The 20,710-nt window shown below is 41.3% G+C and overlaps 1 protein-coding gene across 2 annotated transcripts in view; it reads right to left on the bottom strand.

Annotated features, from left to right (window-relative positions):
* LOC122549998 (exocyst complex component 6B) overlaps window positions 1-20,710 on the bottom strand; it is a 697,687-nt gene that overhangs the window by 289,864 nt on the left and 387,113 nt on the right. For both annotated transcript variants that reach the window (XM_043690482.2, XM_087991883.1), the window contains exons 9-12: window positions 3,274-3,357; window positions 3,047-3,093; window positions 1,697-1,817; window positions 784-855 (exon numbers count right to left, since the gene is read on the bottom strand). In XM_043690482.2, coding sequence (XP_043546417.2) covers window positions 784-855; window positions 1,697-1,817; window positions 3,047-3,093; window positions 3,274-3,357 — 324 coding nt within the window. The remainder of the gene's footprint in view (window positions 1-783; window positions 856-1,696; window positions 1,818-3,046; window positions 3,094-3,273; window positions 3,358-20,710) is intronic.

Raw genomic sequence — 20,710 nt, 5'->3', positions numbered from 1 at the left:
AGATTAGCCAGGTGAGGTTATGGGATAGAGTGGGGGAGCTGGGTCTGGGTGGAATATTCTTCAGAAGGTCAGTGCAGATACTTTGGGCCAATGACCTATTTGTGCAATGTAGGGATTCTATGATTAAAGGGCTATATCTTCCCTATTGCACTGGTGACTTCCTAACAATAAAAACACTTTGAAGAGTGCAAAGTTAAGTGAGTTACTGCTGCATTCAAGAATAAGATCAAGAATAAGATCAAAAACCTTTGGATATCACTGAAACCAGGCAATTTGGAGATGGATCACTATGTGAAAGTGAAGTAGAAGATCAACTAATAAACTCATTAAATGGCTCAACAGGCTCAAGGAGTTGTATGGCCTGCAGCTCTCCTATTTCTTATGTTTTATCAATAAAGAATAGTCATTTTCATGAAATGCTGATTAAACTCCCCTGTGAAATGTATTGCTATATCTGCCACTGAACTTGGAGGGAGTGTGCAGATGTCTTCAGTGGTCAGCATAACTGAATAGCGAAGATGAGAACATGGACTGGATCTGGAGCTTTAAATGGGTGAACAGACCACAGCATGCATGTACAGTGGAAAAAGATTAAATTTTAGGGTTGGAGTACATGATCACTGAAATAGTATATGAGGCATGGAATCATATTGCTTTCTGAAATGTGTATTATATTTTCATTTTTGACCTATATACATTCTTGCATATCCACACAAGCTTCTTACCTACTAATCATTAGCATACATGCAAAACTGTTTTAAATTCCAACTGTGGAACGCCTACCTGCAGAGTGTCCGCAAAGAGTACTAGAAGGTTCTTCAAATCCAGGACCAAGTTTGGGTCAGAGCAGTATGACTGAACGAGAGAGAAGAAAAAGAAATATTTGTAGCCAGACAACTTCAAAATGCTATACAACATATCTAACTTTGTGCGTCACCTATTATCATTTCACTGTTTCATCTGAAAGATGGTATCTCGAACAGCACTTTTGTCTTCCAGAAGTGTCAGTGTAGAAATTATGAATCAGGAGTAGTAGGAGTGTGGCACTACTTGGTTATATATTGTTTCATAGAGAATTACAATAAATACTAATTAAATAGTACTTTTAAGGTGATCACAATGGCATAATGAGTCTAATGGCCTCCTTCCATGCTAGACAAAGTAAGACCTGAAAGAAACAAGATATATTTTGCTGTCTGAATCTACGTCAACAGCTGAATAATAATTTACACTTATCTAAAAGACTTAAGGTGCTTTGCAGCAGGACTAGGAACGGAGAGAGAAGTTGAAACACAGGAAAAGAAATAGAGTGAGATGACTTTTGAAAGTGGAAGAGAGAGGTAGCAACTTGGAGTTCTTTAGTGGCGTCTGGTTCCGGAGTGTCTTGGCTTAAAAGCTGATTAAGCCAGGAGAGAGTTACAATGCTAGTGAGAGAAAGTAAAGAGTTCACTTTTATTCACAGGATTACCGAAGATGGGAGAAAATGGGGTATTATTCAATTTCACAAATCTAATAAATGGAACAGAGCTGAAACAAAATTACATTTAAACAAATTAGAATCAGCACCAAACTATATTCTGTTTCCCTGTTCAGTGATATCTTAGAATTTCAGCAGTGCTTTGGAATGGTGATGGGGAGGAACTGAAGGAGACAGTTGGTGAGGGGTGGGGGCAGCAGATTTCACAATCTCACTTACTGAATGAGTCCTGAGTGCTGACATGGTTTTGGATACCGCCAAATCCCACAGTTGATCAATGTACACTCTGTTCACCAGGCCCTGGGTGGTGTGCAATATGTGATCTTCAACTACAAAAAATCTGAAGGCAGAATTGGAACAAGTCAGAATCAGTCACAACATTGGTGAATAAAGCACACGCATGCACAGGAAAAGCAAGCCTTGATTGCAACAGAGATCACAGCTACACTTAAGGCTGGATCTGTCGCAGTGTAAAGTCTAAAACTTTTCATTCCTGGATTGTCATTCATTCATTCACATTCATATTTACCTGAAGCTACAGCTGTTCAAGGTCAGGAGCACAACGGTTTATTTGGTTTTGCTTTAATTAACTTTTATATTTGCACTGAGCAGAGCAGAGAAATATCAATGCTTGAGGAGGGGGAGAAGGGGGAAGAGGTGGGGAGGAAAAAGGCAGTGAAGGGAAAGAAAGGGTGAAAGAGAAGGGAGCTGCAGAGAAGAGATGAGAGGGAGGGTAAAGGAGGTGGAAGAGTGTGAAAAGGGAGTGAAAGAGAGGGTGAAACAGGAGAGAAAGAGGTTAAATGGGGAGAGGAGGTGGATGAAAGGGATAGGAGGATGAAAAGGGAGAGAAGAAAAGAAGAGAGTTTGGGGAGAGATGACATGAGGAGAGGAAAGAGGAGATAATGAGCAGGAAAAGGAAAAGGAGGAAGAAATTGAAGTGAGATGGGGAAATGAAGAGAAGGGAGAAAGAAGAGAGGCAGAAGAAAAGAACACATTCATGCCCAATATTTCCACTAAAATTTGCTTATTAGCAGGCTTCATTGGTAACCTGTTGGAATAGTATTCTAACAGTATTCTACCTACTCAGATACACTACTCTACCAATATTCCAGCTGAAATCTAGGTTTGAGACCAAGACATGGTCTGAATGAGTCAAGGACACATTGTTGACCACCAGAGCTGCAGGTAAGCTCTGTAGTGAGCAGAGCAAATCCCTCACCTAAAGTACCCTGTTCAAAACTGCGAGACTTATAAATAGAGATACAAAGGGAAGGGGAAAGTGAAGGAGAGGGAAGAGGAGAGTGGACAGTGACCAAGATATAGAGAGCGAGAATGTGAACCGTGAGCATGAAAGTAGAAAACAGAGATATGAAAGAGAAAAGACTAGACAAAATAGAAGAGGCACAAGGGAAAAAAAAACATGTTTGGATAAGATCCCTGGTACCAAAACCCCTACCCTGAAAATAAGACCAGCAGAATCCCACCACTAACAAAAAACACTCCAAAATGTAAATAATTAGAACATGGCACCAGTAGAACTTTTCCTTTGCATGAAAAACATACACTCACCCTACAATTTGATTAAAATACCTCCTGTAGCCGTCTAACGTTTCATGCTGCAACAAGACAAGCATTTTGAGTTAGGACAATAAAGGACTGCAAAAATAAAGCATTTTAAAAAAAGGGTCATACACTGGCATGCTCAGTAATTCAGGGCAAAAACAAAAAGGAATACTGTTTCATCAAGGTTAAAATGCTCTTTGGTTAATGGAAATGAAAGGGGAGATTATTCCTACCATGTTGGAAGGAGGCTGCAGGACTAAGCGGGCCTGTTTCTTTCTTTGTTTCCTGTAGTAGTTCTCAAATGTATCTTGGGCACCCTGGAGAAATGAAAAAGAAGAAAAGGGGATGTGTGTTGAAGTCGGGAGCGCGTGAACACATTTTTAAGGACTGACAAAAGCAGATTTGTTGTTGAAAGCCAGACACCTTTAACCAAGGCTCCTGCCTACACAATGGGCTTCCCATTTAGACAGGAGTGCCCCAAAACTCCTTCTACTCCGCCACTGTATCCCAATTGCTCATTATCTGAAGCACCCAATTACCTGACCTCGGTGAATGGACATTTCCGCTCATTAAATTCTGCCTTTGTGATTTATCAGAAAAGCCAAAAGCAAAAATTCTCAGCATTGGAGTAAGTTATAGAATCATACAGCACAGAACGAGGCCACTCAGTCCACAAGGCATGTGCTGGTTCTATAAAAGAGCAAGCCAATTCATTCTTCTACTCTTCAGTTCACAGCCCTGTCAATGTGTAGCTTTCAACTATTAATGCAACACATTTTTAAATGTTACTGCTGAATTTGACTCAATCTGACTTCCTGAATATAAGAAACTTCAGTGAAGAGAAAAGCTTCTCTCTGTCTTTCCCTGGTTTACTGCTTGAGAATGACAGATAAAAAGGGAGAGCACTAAGAGGGGTTTTGCTGCAGAAAGGTCAAAGAAATTGCCTTTGGAAATAGGGGAGATCCTGAGGTGTTTAAGCTCAGTTTTCAAGGTTAGGAAGGGAATTGGAGAAAAGCAATTGCAGGAAATATTCAGAATTACTGATAAAACAAGTATAAAGTTAGGAAATGGATAAGAAGGAAAGGCAGGCTCAAGTCAAAAAGAATGAAATTGTGATTATCAGAGAAGAAACCATTATTCAATATAAATGCATTCAAGAGAGAATTACACAGAAGGAATTGAGGGAAGCTGCATGAAGTATAACAACCATGTGAAACTAATGGTTGTATGGTGAAGGCAGATTATGGGGTTAATCGATCATTAGAAGGTAGGTGTCTGGCCAAATGGTCTTTTCTTGTTCCAAAAACCACTCATTCTAATGAACAGCGAATACAGTAGCATTGATTTCAGTAGCAATACCAGTGACGCCATTCTGTGCCTTTAAAACACTCAACTCCACAAAACAGGGTGCTATTTTCACAAGCAGATTTCCTGTTTCCATTCATTGCAAAAGAACAAACTATAACCGGTTTTTACAAAAAAAAATGCACAGAACAAAAGAGGTTTTAAAGTCTAAATGACTCTGGACTGTGGCTGATTTTAATGAGAGGACTTTCTCTTCCTCACCACCACCTGCCCCCCCCCACCCACCCCCCCAACCCTGTACAAAACAACTATTTACAATTATTGTTTTCGTTTAAAGTTTTAAATCGCAGTAACCTTAAGTGGCTCAATAATCCCCTGATGTTTTAAGGACGGAGTGCATATTCTTTGCATAATTGGGGCAGGGTCCCTGCATTGTTGCTTGTATTAGGATCTCTCTGGGGGTTAAGCGGAGCAGGGGGGGGGGGGGGGGGGGGGTTATGTGATGAGGGTAGATTTGTTCAGCTGCATAAATGGTATTTGTGATGAGAGAAAGCAGAGTCTCCAAAAGCCGGAAGGTACATGCTTTCTGTGGTCTTGGCTCCGACCGCTCAATGACAACTTGAATTTATATAGCACCGATAATAGTAGTGTTAAAATTTGACACGGAGCCACAAAAGGAGATATTAGGAGAGAGTCATAGAATCATAGAGATGTACAGCATGGAAACCGACCCTTCGGTCCAACTCGTCCAGGCTGACCAGATATCCCAACCCAATCTAGTCCCACCTGCCCACATCCCTCCAAACCCTTCCTATTCATATACCCATCCAAATGCCTTTTAAATGTTGTAATTGTATCAGCCTCCACCACTTCCTCTGGCAGCTCATTCCATACCACCCTCTGCATGAAAAAGTTGCCCCGTAGGTCTCTTTTATATCTTTCCACTCTCACCCTAAACCTATGCCCTCGAGTTCTGGACTCCCCCACCCCTATCCATGCCTTTCATAATTTTGTAAAGCTCTATAAGGTCACCCCTCAGCCTCCGACGCTCCAGGGAAAACAGCCCCAGCCTGTTCAGCCTCTCCCTATAGCTCAAATCCTCCAACCCTGGCAACATCCTTGTAAATCTTTTCTGAACCCTTTCAAGTTTCACAACATCTTTCCGATAGGAAGGAGACCAGAATTGCACGCAATATTCCAACAGTGGCCTAACCAATGTCCTGTAAAGCCACAACATGACCTCCCAACTCCTGTACTCAATACTCTGACCAATAAAGGAAAGCATACCAAATACCTTCTTCACTATCTTATCTACCTGCAACTCCACTTTCAAGGAGCTATGAACCTGCACTCCAAGGTCTCTTTGTTCAGCAACACTCCCTAGGACCTTACCATTAAGTGTATAAGAATTTTGAAGCAGGAAAGAGGAACCGAGACGGTGAGGCTTGGTGTGGGAATTCCTGACGTTAGAGTGTAGGCAGCTGAGGGAATGGCAGCAATGGTGGAGTGATTACAATAAGACAAAAGCCAGAATTGGAGATGCCAATGATCTTGGAGGGTGTCAAAGCTGGAGAAAGTTACAGAATTGAGGATAATCATTTCAATCATTGGTGGAGATACAGCTGTGGTGAAGATGAAAAGATGACAGTCACAGAATCTTAAAGCACAAAAGGAGATGGCCCAACCCCCATCATACCTGTGAAAGTTCTTGGAAAGAACTATGCAATTACTCTACCCTGCCAATCTTTCCCAATTCCAAAAACATTACCCTTTCAAGTTTCTATCCAATTTTATGAAAATGTCAATTGAATCTGTTTCTCCCGTCCTTTCAGGCTCCACTCTTTTACATTTTTCCTTGTACAAATTTAGTTAAAGTCAGAGAGTCATACAGATGTACAGGATGGAAATAGTCCCTTTGATCCAACTTGTCCATGCCAACCAGATATACTAAATAAACATTTGCCAACACTTGGCCCATATCTCTCCAACCCCTTCCTATTTGTATACCCATCCAGATGCCTTTTAAATATTGTAATTGTACTAGCCTCCACCACTTCCTCTGGCAGCTCATTCCACACATGCAACACCTTCTGCACGAAAAAATTGCCCCTTTTAAATCTTTACCCTCTTAGCTAAAAACTATGCCCTCTAGTTTTGAACTCCCCACCCTGGGGAAAAGACCTTGTCTATTTACCCCATCCATGCCCCTCATGGTTTTGTAAACCTCTTTCAGGTCACCCCTCAACCTCCGACACTCCCGGGAAAACAGCCCCAGCCTATTCAGCCTCTCCCTATCACTCATACCTTCCAACCCTGGCAACATCCTTATAAGTCTTTTCTGAACCCTTTCAAATCTCACAACATTCTTCCTATAGCAGTGAGACCAGAATTAAATGCAGTATTCCAAAAGTGGCCTCACCAATGTCCTGCAACATGGCCTCTCAACTCCAAAATTTAATTCACTGACTAATAAAGGCAAGCATACCAAACACCTTCTTCACTATCCTATCTACCTGCAACTCCACTTTCAAGGAACTATGAACCTGCACTTCAAAGTCTCTTTGTTCAGCAACACCTCACAGGACCTTACCATTAAGTTTATAAATTCTGTCCTGATTTGCCTTTCCAAAATGCAGCACCTCAGATTTATCTAAATTAAACTCCATCTGCCACTCCTTGGCCCATTGGTCTACCTGATCAAGGTCCCGCTATACTCTGAAGTAACCTTCTTCGCTACCCACTGCACCTCCAATGTCCGTGTCATCTGCAAACTTACTAACCATACCTCCTATGTTCTTATCCAAATTATTTATATAATTGACAAAAAGCAGTGGACCCAGCATTGATCCTGGTAACAGGCCTCCATCTGAAAAGCAACCCTCCACCACCACTCTCTGTCTTCTAACTTCGAGCCAGTTCTGAATCAAATGGCTAGTTCTCCCTATATTTCAAGTGATTCTAAATTAGAACTTTCTAATTTCTATTGTCATACTTTTTGTCAATTAATATTAATGCCTCTGATAATGCCAATGGAAACAGGTTTTGCCTTATTTACTTTAACTTCAGAACCACTCAGTGAAATCTCTTCTGCTCTAAGGAAAGTAATTCTGATTTCTCTAATCTCTCCACAAATAGACAAAACGTTAAATTTTTTTAAAAATCTTCCATATAAGATTCAGGAAAAGAGATCTTAAGAAGCTTAAAGAGAGATTTCCTTGCCCAAACTCCTTATCCTTCCTATCCCGAGGAGGAGTTAACAACAGTTTTGCAAGTAGCTTTACTGAAGTAATCAACTTTCATTTGTGAATCTGCACAACACACCTTTATTCCTGATGAAGGGCTTTTGCCCGAAACGTCGATTTTGCCTGTCTTCGGATGCTGCCTGAATTGCTGTGCTCTTCCAGCACCACTGATCCAGAATCTGGTTTCCAGCATCTGCAGTCATTGTTTTTACCACATCAATCCCTTTTCAATGCAACTATCTTTCTAGTCAACTTTCAGCTTTGTACGATGCTGCACCTCGAATTTAAGACCAACTTCAAGGCTTGAACATTGAACTAACCTAGCATTCTATTCCAGCAAATGGAAATGCCTCATTGTGAAATAGCCTGTCTTTAAAAGGAGACGTTAAACTGAGATATTGTCTGCTTCCTCTGATGTTCAAAGATTTCACGGCACAATTTCAAGCAGGACAGGGAGTCCTCTCAGTGCATTCATCAACATTCCCTCTTGATCTGAATCAGATTATTTAATCCACTTGTGGGATATTGCTGGATTTTCCTAATACGCAGCACTTCAACATCATTTGTTGCTCATGAAGTGTTTTGAGACAACCATACATGTTACATAAATTCTAGAATTTCTTTCCATAAGGATTTGCACTGAATTTCTGGAAACGTCAGTCCTCAAGAAAGTGAATAACTTCATATAAGTTTACACACAGCATAACCTTAGAAGAATCAAAAAATAAAATTAAAATAGGGCATGGTTTTAAGACAAAATGTGTTTTACCATGTTTAATAAATGCGGTTTAGCAGACACATGAAGTTCACAGTTTCTTTCCATGACTGATTCTCCAGTCACTGCTTTCATGGAGGATTTGTGCAAAATATGGAGGAAACTCTACCCCACTTCTCCATTAAGGGCGTTCACAAGTATCCCAAAGAATTACAGCAGACAACTTGAATAAGTTTACTGGAAACCTATCTGCAAAAATTCTATCCCATGTTCAATACAATAAATCCCTTCATTCATCACGGCAATGTGGGTGGGTTTACAGATTACTTGGGATAACTGTGAACAAAAAAAAACAGGCAACACCAAGAAGTGAAACAGGACAGAAAGCAAGGTAAACCAGGAAAAAGTAATATCAATTGTACATGACATTGACTGATGAGGAAGTAGTGAAGAATACAACAATATTGAGGTGTTGAGGAGGAATTGCTTAGGCTTGAGAGATCACAGATTTGTTATAGTGCAGGAGGAGGCTTTCTGAATAAACAATTTTTTTAATACTTTGTGGGATGTTGCCAGCTGCCTTGCATTTATTGCCTGTCCCTAATTGCCCTTGAGAAGGTGGTGATAAGGTACTTGCATGAACTGCTACAGTCCTTGTAGGTAAACCCAGACTCTTACTGGATGCTATTTTCCTGCCTTCTCCTAGCAATCTATGCATTGTTCCTTATCAAATGACGACTTAATATAATCCCTTTTTAAATGTTTCAAATGAACCTGCTTCCATCGCACCATCAAGAAGTACATGTCTGAGCCTCACCACTTGCTGTGTTAAAAAGTTTTTCCACACATCACTTTTGCTTCTTCAACCAATTACCTGAAATCTGCACCCTCTTATTCTCAATTCTTTCACGAGTGGGAAAAGTTTCTCCTTATTTACCCTGTCCAGGTTATATGATGTGATTTGGTTTAGCACAACAAAAATGTCAGAGGATGGGAAGCATGTGCTAAATAGGGACTTTAAAACACAACAGGAATGAAAGGAGAAAGCTCAGAGTTGCACTGACCACAGCAGCATTGAGGGAATAGAGAGAAAGCTGGATTTAGAATCAACAGAGAACCATGTCGTTGAACAGCGCCAGGTTCCACCAGCTCAGGCTTGGATGCCTGGCGCCGTCTTTTGAGCATGTAGTCTGGCTAGCACGGAAAGAAGAATTCTTTAAGACTTGGGGGTTTGTGACATAGCAGTTTAGCTATTTAGCTCATTGCAGCTTAGAGGCAAGGAACAAAATCTATTTAACAAAACTAATAAGGTCAGCACTCGCAGCATTTTCAAAACATAATCACATGCTAAGAAAACAAGTGTTGTAATGACCTGAAAAGCTAAAAGCATGATTGACATAATGTTGGAAGATCAGAGTTCCCTGGCAACCCTTGAATGTTGGATTGACGGTGTCTTGTTATATTCAGTTTTGCACACACTATGCCTACTGGATATCTTTGAGTGAACCCTGAATTCTGCCAAGTTATGCTCCAGAATTCCTAAGCAGACAGCACATCAATTACAAACTGTATATTTTTATGGTATGTTTAAGCAACTCTAGTCATCCCTTGCATGCAAGAGTTTCTGTCAGTTTTGTGACTGTGGAACAGATATATAGGTATCATGCTTGTGGAAGAAGTTACAATCTCTGTATTTTTAAAGTGGTTTCTTCATTGAACAGACCTGGTTTCAAATTGCTGTCTCACCCCTGCTGAACAGAAACTGTCCATAAAATTCCATCAGGAGGGGGCCGACAACTTCATAAAACATTTAAATACAATCGGGGGGGCGGGGGGAATGGGCAGGTTCTAGGTTTATTTAAGAGTTGTCTGGAGAAACTCAGCAAGTCTGGCACTATCTGTGGAGAGGAAGCAGAGTTGGGTCCAGTGACATTTCTTCAGAACAGTTATGCTGATCCCCTTTAGACTACCCTCCTCTCTCGTTCTTGTCATCAATTGTTTCTGCAGCTCATTTTGTTCAGTCAGCCTCGTCATTTCCTTTCTGCCATCTCTCAATATCTTTGTTTCATATTCCTGCTGCTCCTTTCAATTTTTTTTTCTTGCTCTCAACTTTTTTCCTTTGAGCTTTTCGTGGCTGTCTCTCTCTTATTTGCTCATCAGTGGACCCCTCATTCTCCTGCTTTCAATGCAGGAGTTGGCTACAATTCACACTCCATTTTTGGTAATAGATTTATTCACTGGATGTTGGCATCACTGGCACACCTATCGCCCATCCTGATATACTCTTAAGAAACTGGTGGTGATCAACCTTCTTGAACTACTGTAATCCATCTGGTTCAGATACACCCAGAGTGCTTTAAGGGAGGGAGTTCCAGGATTTTGACCCAGCAACAATGAAGGAACAGTGATATAATTCTGAGTGTGGCTCTAGAAAATTACTTGCAGGTGGTGGTGTTCCCACGTGTCTATTTCTAGGTGAAAGCAGTCATGAATTTGGAAGCTGTTGTCAAAAAAGGTTTGACAAATCAGTAATACACCTGGTTTTTGCACATACATCTGGCTCCATGCAGTCGTGGAGGGAGGGAGTGTTTATGGGGTGTGAGAAGCATCAACTAATTAAGCTGTTCTATCCTGGGTAATGTTGAGCCTCAAGAATTTTGCTGCAGCTGCATACATCTAGGCAAGTTGGAGATGATCCCATCACACACCTGACTTAGACCTTGTAATAGTCAGGGATTTGGGTGGTGAACCACTCGATGCAGATGTCCAGCCAATGACTTGCTCTTGCAGTCAACCTATTTTTGTGCTCTTCCAGCACCACTGATCCAGAACCTATTTTTGTTGCCAGCCCACTAAATTTCTGGTCAATCATGACCTCCAGGAGGTTTGGCGGGGGTGGTGGTGGTATTTCAGTGATGATAATGATATTAAGCATCAAGTGGAAATTGTTAGATTCTCGTTGTAGGTGATATTTGCCTGGCAGTTTAGTGAGACTAGTGCTACAAATCAGTCCAAACCTGAATGTCATTCAGGCTTAGTTGCATGCGGACATGGAATCTTCTCATATCCTACACGCTAGATTATTGACAGAGGTAAAGGAGCAAATCATGGAGCAGTTGACAGAAAGTTTGCTGGCCTCCCTGAATGTAGAATTAGTCCAGCAGGACTGCAGGATTACAAATATGATGTTACTGTTTAAGGGGAAAAGGATAACAAAGGGTTTGTCAGCTTGACATCAAAAGTGGAAAAACTGATGGAGGTATTAATATGCAATAAGGTAAATGAACACAGAGAAAAATAATTTAATATCAGACAGTCAACATGGCTTTGTCAAGTGTAGATAATGTCTGACAAATTTAATTGGGTTTTTGACACGGTACCTTAGGCAATGGATGAGGTGGTGCTGTGGATGCTCTGGATGTTGGACTTTCAGAAAGCATTGGATAGGGTGTCACATAGCAGGCAAATCCAACATTGTGGGGATTGATATGTCCTTGGCAGCATGGATTAGAAGTTGGCTAAAAGATAGGAAATAGAGGGTAAGTATAGATGGGCATTTCTCAAAATGGAGACAAGTTGGAAGTGGTATTCCCCACGGACTCTTACTTTTTCTGATTTATGAATGGTTTTAAGATGGGTGTTATGGGCAAATTCTCTAAAATTGCAGATGATTCTAGACTAAGGAGAAATGCAAACTGCGAGGATGACACTGAGCAACTTCAGAGTGGCACTGAAACGTTGGCGAGATGGGCAGACACCTGGCAGATGAATTTCAATGCAGAGAAATGTGAGGTATTGCATTTTGGTAGAAGAAACATGGACAGACAATGCAGTCTCAATGGCACAATTTTGAGTGGAGTATCAGAGTAGAGGGACCTCAAGGTTCAAGCTGATAATTCTCTGAAGGCAGCCAGGCAAGTTGAAACAGTCATCAGGAAGGCTTATAGGATCCTTGAGCTTATAAATAGAGGCATATAGTATAAAAGTAGGGAAGTGATGTTACACATCGACAAATCATTGGTCAGACAAGGTTGTGTTTGGTTCTGGGTATCTTATTTAAAGGAGGTTGTTAAAGCCCTGGAGAGAGTGCGAAGGAGACTTACTGGAATGATACCAGCAATGAGGGATTTTAAATACAAGGAAAGCGTAGAGAGATTGGGCTGATTCTCCTTGGAGCAAAGAAGATTAAGAGGTGATCTTATTGAGGTGTTCAAAATTATAAACAATTTTGACAGGTTGAAGAATTTTCCTCTACTTCGTATGTCAGTAACTAGGAGGTCACAATTTCAAGATTGTCAGCAAAAGAGCTAGGAATGAGATGAGAAGAAACTTGCTTACTCAGAGAGTTGTTAGGATTTGGAATGTACTGCCTGGGAGAGTGGTGGAAGTATATTCCATAGGAGGTTTCAAGAGTGCTTGATACATATATATTTGGAAGTGATGAATTTAGATGGCTATGGAGATAGGGCTGGAAAATGAGACTAGCAGCTTTATTAGGAGCTGGTACAGACACGCTGGGCCAAGTGGCCTCCTTTTATACTGTAAAATTCTATGAATATCTGAGGAGTTTGTGAATGGTACTGACCATTGCCAGTCATCAGCGTACCACACTCATTTGATGATGGAGGCAAAGTCACTGATAAAGTGCTGAAGATGGTGTGTCTGAGGAACTCCTGCAGCAAAGATCTTCCACAATTAATCCGACAATCGCCTCCCTTTGTGCCAGGTATTATTCATGCCAGGTATTATTCCAGCCAGGGCAGAATGTTTCCCCCTCAATTGCCACTGACTTTAGTTTTACAAGGGCTCCATGATAGCTTACTCAATCAAAAGGCTGCTTTGACGTCGTGGGCAGTCACCATCACCTCACCTGTGGAATTTACCTCTTTCGTCCAGGTTTGGACAAAGGCTGTACTGAAGCCTGATATTGAACAGTCCCAATGTCATGGTTGTCTATGATGTGGAGGGAATAAAATTGCAGAATAGAACATTGCAGCAAATTCAAGCTGAACATCTCAAATGTCATGAGCACTGTAAAATGCAGTTCATTGATGGTTTAAAACGACATTATTTACAATGTGAATTTTACAGTAAAATGAGTATAAAAAGGACAATGGAAAAATATTGCCTCTGAGGTGTACCCCAACAACTAGTGTTTATTGTTTGAATCATTGGCAAAATGTTTGAGATGGGAGGAGGATTAAAACTGGAAAGAAGAGCTGGAAACTGAAGCAGTCATATTGGACTTGAATAGTAACTGTTTCTATTTCCACAGAAGGTGTCAGACCTGCTGAGCTTCTCCAGCAATTTCAGATCTTTGTTTCAGATATCCAGCATCTGGAGAACTCAGAATCCATTTGAGATGAGGAGGGATATTGTTTCTCAATAGGTCTATCTAAGAAGGTGTTGGAATATGATTCCATAAATAATTCTAAAAGGGAGATAGTCAGGTAATTGAGGATGACAAACTGACAGGATTATGACCAAAACACAGGGCTGTCCAACTAGCACACAGCTCTTTCAAAGAACTAATACCAGCTCCCTCCAAACCAAGCTATGCAAACAACCACTTGTATACCTATGAAGAAACAAAATATACTTAAGTTTCACAGGAGTGTAATTGAGGGAAAAATTTGATATCAAGCCAAGGACAGATGGTGAATAGCTAGATTATGTATTGTAGATATTTAGTGGCATCTAAAAAGAGGAAAGAGAAGTAAAGAAGAGGAGAGATTTCAAGAGAGAACAGACCTTGGGCCTAGGCAGCTACGAGGCAGTCTGCCACTAAAATCATGGAGTTACTCAAGGCTAGAAATGCAGGAGTGCAGAGATCTCAAAGGTATGTAGGACTGGAAGGTGTGCTTCCATATTAGCAAAACAACAAGCAAAATTTCACAGATGGTGGATATCATCAATAAGAACAAAAAATAGTTGAAATACTGAGCAGGTCTAGCAACAATGGACAGATATTAACTCTAAAGTGTGGTGCCCAGAAATGGACAAAATACCTGTACACCAGTTGAGGCAAGCCAGTGTTTCATAAAGGTCCATTGTAATTCCTTTACAATTGATAAGTACTTGAGTAAGTTAATAGCAGGATCTATGCTTTCCTAGAAATGTTGTCAGGCAAAAGTCAGTGCCTCAAGTAGAGGTGGGGAGTGGAAAATTGGGGAAAAGAGCACACAGAGAGAGCTTTTTAACAAATGATTAGCATGGCTTCTCTCTCAGAACTCCTGTCCCTACACAGCATGAATTGGAAGAGCAAGTCCAACTTTTTGTGATAAAGCTTCAACAGACAGTACCTTTCTTCCTTCTTTTACTTGTCAACCTTTTAAGAAGAGAAATGTGGGGTTGGGGAGGGGGGGGATGTGGGTGGAGACTTTATCAACTTTGCTGTGTGGGACTTAATCATCTGTGAAACAGTCGCAATACAATATTTTCTAGCCTGTCTGAGCTCCTTTCTGTGCCGGCTCAACCTTTCCACCCTTTAAATTGGTTGAGAGATCATGATAAACTACCACTGAAGTGTCTAATTGTGATCTCAGTTACAGTGTCATTGTACCTTCAGCTGGTGTGCTGTGTAGGAGCTTGCATCCCCTTATTGTCCTCCCACCAGGAATGAGCGTAAGCCTATCTCGTGCTATTGTACCATTAACTCCCCTGGAATCCCCACGAGTTGACAATTTAATACAAAGTTCTTTTTGAGAGCAAGACTGAGATCTTTTCTTTTCTCTCTCTCCAGCTTTCTCTTTCTTTAAGTACTGGTGTTGTTCAAAGTCCTTTTCAGACTTGATCCTATTCTGTGCCTAAAAGAACACTTCATATCGGACTTGTTTTGACATTTTTCCCTCCATTGTCTGCACTCTGCTTGTAATGCTTCTTTTGATCCCACGTGTGAGACAAAAGTTTTTTAAAAATCGATTCGGAAATGTTTGCAGAAGATGCTTCGCTTCAAAATAGTGGGTGCCATTTATTTTCCTCAGAAAGAACAAGCATTTTGGGTTAAGAAGCTGGACAAGCAAGCTCATTTTATTTAATTTTGAATATTCTTTCATTTCATCAAGTAGATTATATTTTAAATAAGAGAAAAAAATTAAAAGTGCAAACATCCTTGCCAGGGTCAGAAGGCTCAGAAACGACAGCCATTGTCCATAGCAATGCTACACTCTGCTGTTGATAAGTCACTAAGCAAATCAACATGAACAAGTACAACCTGCAATTACATAGCACTTTTAATGTCAGACATGTGACTAAAGATTCAATCACATGTACATTTGAAACACTGACTTAAAGTAGGATATAGGATTGCGGAGATTTAGGGAAGAAGTTCCACAGTTCAGGGTCGACATAATTGTAGGCAAAAGTACCAATGATAGACTGACAAAAACTTAACAAGTTGCAAAGACGCAGAATTCGAGGAATGTATGGACCAGAGGTGTAGGAGTGGAGGAAGGTACAAAGGTAGGTACAGACAAGGCCATGAAGGGATTTGAAAATGAGTAGAATGAAACAACTGTACCAAATGCGTATATTTCCATGATAAATTTTAAAATGTTAAATATTTTTATAATTATATTTTTGCCCCAACGTAAAACAGCAGAATGTGTAAAATGGGTACGAATACCTTATCTCATTCAAATAGGCACAACGATAGACAAAACAGAATAGAGGCACATTGCCTTTCGAACTATCAATCTATGCAGTTTCTAGATTCTCAACCCTAGAAATGTACCCTAACCCTACATTCCTGTACCCAAGAATATTTTTGTCCAAGCAACTAATTCCCTCTAAACTGGAGGCCTGGCTTTTCAGTCAAGGCAGGCAGCACAAGACTGGAAATTTCTTGGTTCACCCAGCCCGCCCTGTAACAGACTCCACCGAATAGCAAAATCAGGGTGGGGAAAATGAAGATTGGCCTACCAATCCAGGGCACAGATTAAGGCAGCCTCAGGGGCTGTTGAGTGTCAAGGCAAGCTGTTACAAAATCACTCAAACCTCATAAGACATGAGGGGAGGTGATAGCCTAGTGATATTATCGGCAGACTATTAATCCAGAGACCCTGGGTTTGAACCCTGCCATGGCAGAAAGTAGAATTTTATTCAATAAATATCTGGAATTTTGGATGACATGAAACCATTGTTGGAAATACTCATCTGGTTCACTAATGTCCTCTCGGGCTGCCCTTACCTGGTCTGGCCTATATGTGACTCCAAACCCACAGAAATGTGGTTGACACTTAACTGCCCAATGGGCAGTTAGGGATAGGTAGTGATGCCCACATTCCGTGAATTAATTGGAAAAAAAAGACTGTCAGAAATAGGAACAGGTATAGGCCATTTGGCCTCTCAAGACTGCTCTGTCATGGATTATATCTCATCCAATATTCCTCATGTCCACTTTCCTACCTTTTCTCCACAATCTTTGACTCCCTAGCAGATCAAGTATCTATCAAGTCTCTTAGATGTCACATAATTCAACTGTAACCTTGATATCAAAGGCAGTCACTTTCAATGCATCTGTGAAATTCAACTAGTTTGTCTATGTTTGTACCAAAGCTATAATTTGTTAGAAGTTTTAATTGTTGGACGTGGGCGTCACTGGCTGACCAGCATTTATTGCCCATCCTTAGTTGAAATGACAAGATGATGGCAAGCTGCCTTCTTGAACCACCGCTGTCCATGTGCTGTGGAGTTGATCCACAATGCCCTTCAGGAGGGAATTCCAGAATTTTGACCCAGCGACACTGAAGGAACAACAACATATTTCCAAGTCAGGATAGTGAGTGGCTTGGCCAAGAACTTACAGGTGTGGTGTTCTCATATATTTGCTACCCTTGCCCTTCTAGATCGAAGTGGTCGCAAGTTTGGAAGGTGCTGTCAGAAGATCTTTGGTGAATTTCTACAGTGCAGCTCATAGATAATACTCACTGCTGCTACTGAGCATCGGTGATGGAGGGAGTGAATGTTTGTGGATGTGGTGTCAATCAAGGGGACTGCTTTGTCCTGGTTGATGTCGAGCTTCTTGAGTGTTGTTGGAGCTGCACTCATCCAGGCAAGTGGGGAGTATTCCATCACACTCTTGAATTGCGATGTATAGATAATGGTCAGGCTTTGGGGAGTCAGGAGGTGAGTTACTAGCTGCAGATTTTCAGTTTCTGACGGACGAATAGGCTCTTTTGCCACTGTGTTTATGTAGTGAGTGCAGTTGAGTTTCTGGTCAAAGGTAACCCCCAGGTTGTTGACAGTGGGAGATTCAGGTGATGGTAACACCATTGAACAACAAGGGGCGGTGGTTAGATTGTTTCTTGTTGGGATGGTCATACCCTGGCCATTTGTTTGGAAAGAATATTACTTGCCACTTTTCAAGTGTGGATATTGTCCAGGATGCAGTGCATTTGAACTTGGGCCACTTCAACACCTGAGGAATTGCAAATGGTGCTGATCATTGTGCAATCATCAGCAAACATCCCCACTTCTGACCTTGTGATGGAGGGAAGGTCATTAATGAAGCAGCTGAAGGTGGTTGGGCCTAAGACACCAGAGGAACACCAGAGCTATATATGAATGATCAGCCCCTATGGGAAACAAACTGAGATCACGAGCAGGTTAGTGCTACAGCAAGTTATCTTCCATCAATTTATTTATGCTGGATACTGGACTGATGGGACAGTAATTGGCTACATTGAATTCATCCTGCTTTTTGTATCTCCACGACAATTATATGGTGCTCATTCCTGTCAGGCAGACTGGTGAGGCTCAGGTCGCGTATATTTGTCCATCTTTGTGGTTCACACACCATCTGCTGCCGACCCAGTCTAGCAGCAATGTCTTTTTAGTACTCACTAGCTTGGCCTGAAGCAGTGATGCTTAGCCACCCTTTTGATGGACATTGAAGTCCCCCAACAAGAGCACATTTTGCATCCTTGCCACCCTCAGTGTTTCCCTGGTGGTGTTCAACACAGAGGAATACTGATTCATTAGTATGGGGTAGGCAATAGGTGCCAATCAGCAGGGGTTTTCTTGTCCTTGTTTGTTCTGCTGCTGTAAGACTTCACTGGGTCCCAAATTATGAGGACTTCAAGGGTATCTCCCTCACCAGTGTATCCCACTTTGCCCTACCTCTGCTGGTTCTATTCTACCTAGGGTCAGTGATGTTGTCTATCCCTAGTTGGCCTTGACAGGATGGTGATGAGCTGCTTTCTTGAACCCCTGCAATCCATTGCATGGACTATATCTAGAGTATGTCTAAGTCAAGTTGTTGCTTAACCAGTCTTTAGGATGGCTCTCTCAATTTTTGCACAAACCCCCAGATATTCATAAGGAGGACTTTACAGGGTTGATCGGACTTAATTTGAGTCGAAACGTATGGTGCTGGAAAAGCACAGCAGGTCAGACAGCATCTGAGGAGCAGGTGAGTCGATGTTTCGGGCATAAGTCTTTCATCAGGAATGTCCTGCTCCTCGGATGCTGCCTTACTGGCTGTGTTCTTCTAGCGCCGCACTTTTCGACTCTGACTCTCCAGCATCTGGATTCCTCACTTTCTCCCAGACTTAGTTTGCCATTGTCTTTCCACCACTAGGTGGTTCATCATGTTTCAATGATTTTTTTTTTGAAACTTTATAGCAGTTGATACAATTGGGTGGCTTGTTAGGACCTTGAAGAAGACAATTAGAAATCAACAATTGGATGGGCCACATGTGACTCCAGTCCACATAGGACATTATTGAACCAAATGGGTTTTTATGATAATTGACCAACGGCTTCACATATATCCAGAATTTATTAATTCAAATTTCACAATCTGCTGCGGTGGCATTTTAAATTAGGTTCCCAAAACATTACCTGGGTCTCTGGATTGATAGCCCAGTAACAATACCTTTACGCTATCATCTTCCTACCACACAAAAGGCACAAGTCAGGAGTATGGAGAAACACAACAGCATCCAACAACAACAGCTGGCTTGAGTGATCTATCATCCACAACTTAAATCTTTACTCCCTCTACCTTTAAGGCACAATGATGGAAATACAGATCATGTACAAAATACAATGTACTACTTCAGCAAAGCTTCTTCATCAGCACCTTCCAACTAGAAGGACAAGAGTATCAAATAGATAGGAACATCACCACTTGGAGGTCCCTTCCCAGACATACATCGTCCTGAATTGGAACTATATTGCTGTCCCTTCACTGACACTAGGTCAGAATCCCTTCCTAACAGCACTTTTGGAGTTCCTGCATCCCCAGGACTGAGGCAATTCAAGAAATCAGCTCATCATCTTCTTCTTCAGGGCAATTAGGGAAGGGAAGTGATCACTGGCCTTGCAGTGATGCACATATCCATAAACAGATAGGAAAACCCAGTGAGACAAAGCAGTTGTCAGCAACTGAAAGACCTGCAGTCATAATAGATAGAGGTGAAAAGATGTGTAAGTGGCCCCTATTATGGCTTTTTACTATCTTAACTAAAATACATTTCATACTGTGTTGGAGATGAAGGTTAACAGTCATCAGTACAAGAGTTATTATTTCTTTACTATTTCCCGTTTTCTCCTGAAGACACTAATATACAAAAGGAGAGTTTCATCCATGTGATTGATTCAATGGGCCCTTCTTCATGTGTGTGACTTCATCAGTTATTGAACAAAGCCAACTGCCATCATGCCTTCAACAAACATGCATTTTACGTACTTGCAATACAAGTTACCAAAGACAGTCGAAAATGGTGTAGGTGACCCAAACAGGACAAATAATGAAACTGACCCGGGCTACAACTGCACAGATGTCAAAAATAACCCATGTCCTTTTGGGACCATGGTGAAACTGACAGATGTCTTTGCTTACATTGCTCCAGCAATCGAACCAGCAGACAATGTGGTTTCCGCTGTACTGTGAAGCAGGCAGTATACACCAATGTCACTGACTGCATATCACACAAACAGTGTGCACTAAACAATTACACAATGTTTATATAACACAATTATTAAAACCTCGTGGAAAGAAAAGAAATTCAGTTCTTTGTACAGAATGAAACCCAATCGTTTGTGAACAGGTCATACTGCGGCCGGCCATAAATATGACACAAGTTGACCATGGCAGTTCCAACATCCTGCGATAGTTCTAGGAATTTATTGTGGAAAGCCAGTTTCAAGCAAACCAAAAGTTCAAGACCTGCTTCAAGGAGGAGATTCCCTTGATACAGAGCTGCAGGCATTTCCAGCATCAGCACGGCCAGCTCTCTCTCTCTTCTTTGCTAGTAAAATAGCTGAATACAAAATAGCGTGTAGAACATATGGACAGCTTGCTGCCAAGAGCTGTCCCCCTGAGACTTGGAAATGCTAGTGGATTTATGACAGGTCATGATTTGTACAGCCAAACACCAGCAAAAACAGGACTGTCCATACCCA

This window comes from Chiloscyllium plagiosum, unplaced genomic scaffold, assembly GCF_037043375.1.
Source record: "Chiloscyllium plagiosum isolate Xiang-an unplaced genomic scaffold, Cpla_swu_hap1 HiC_scaffold_1, whole genome shotgun sequence".
In the NCBI taxonomy this organism is placed as follows: domain Eukaryota; kingdom Metazoa; phylum Chordata; class Chondrichthyes; order Orectolobiformes; family Hemiscylliidae; genus Chiloscyllium; species Chiloscyllium plagiosum.
This window is presented reverse-complemented; position numbering and strand designations above follow the sequence as displayed.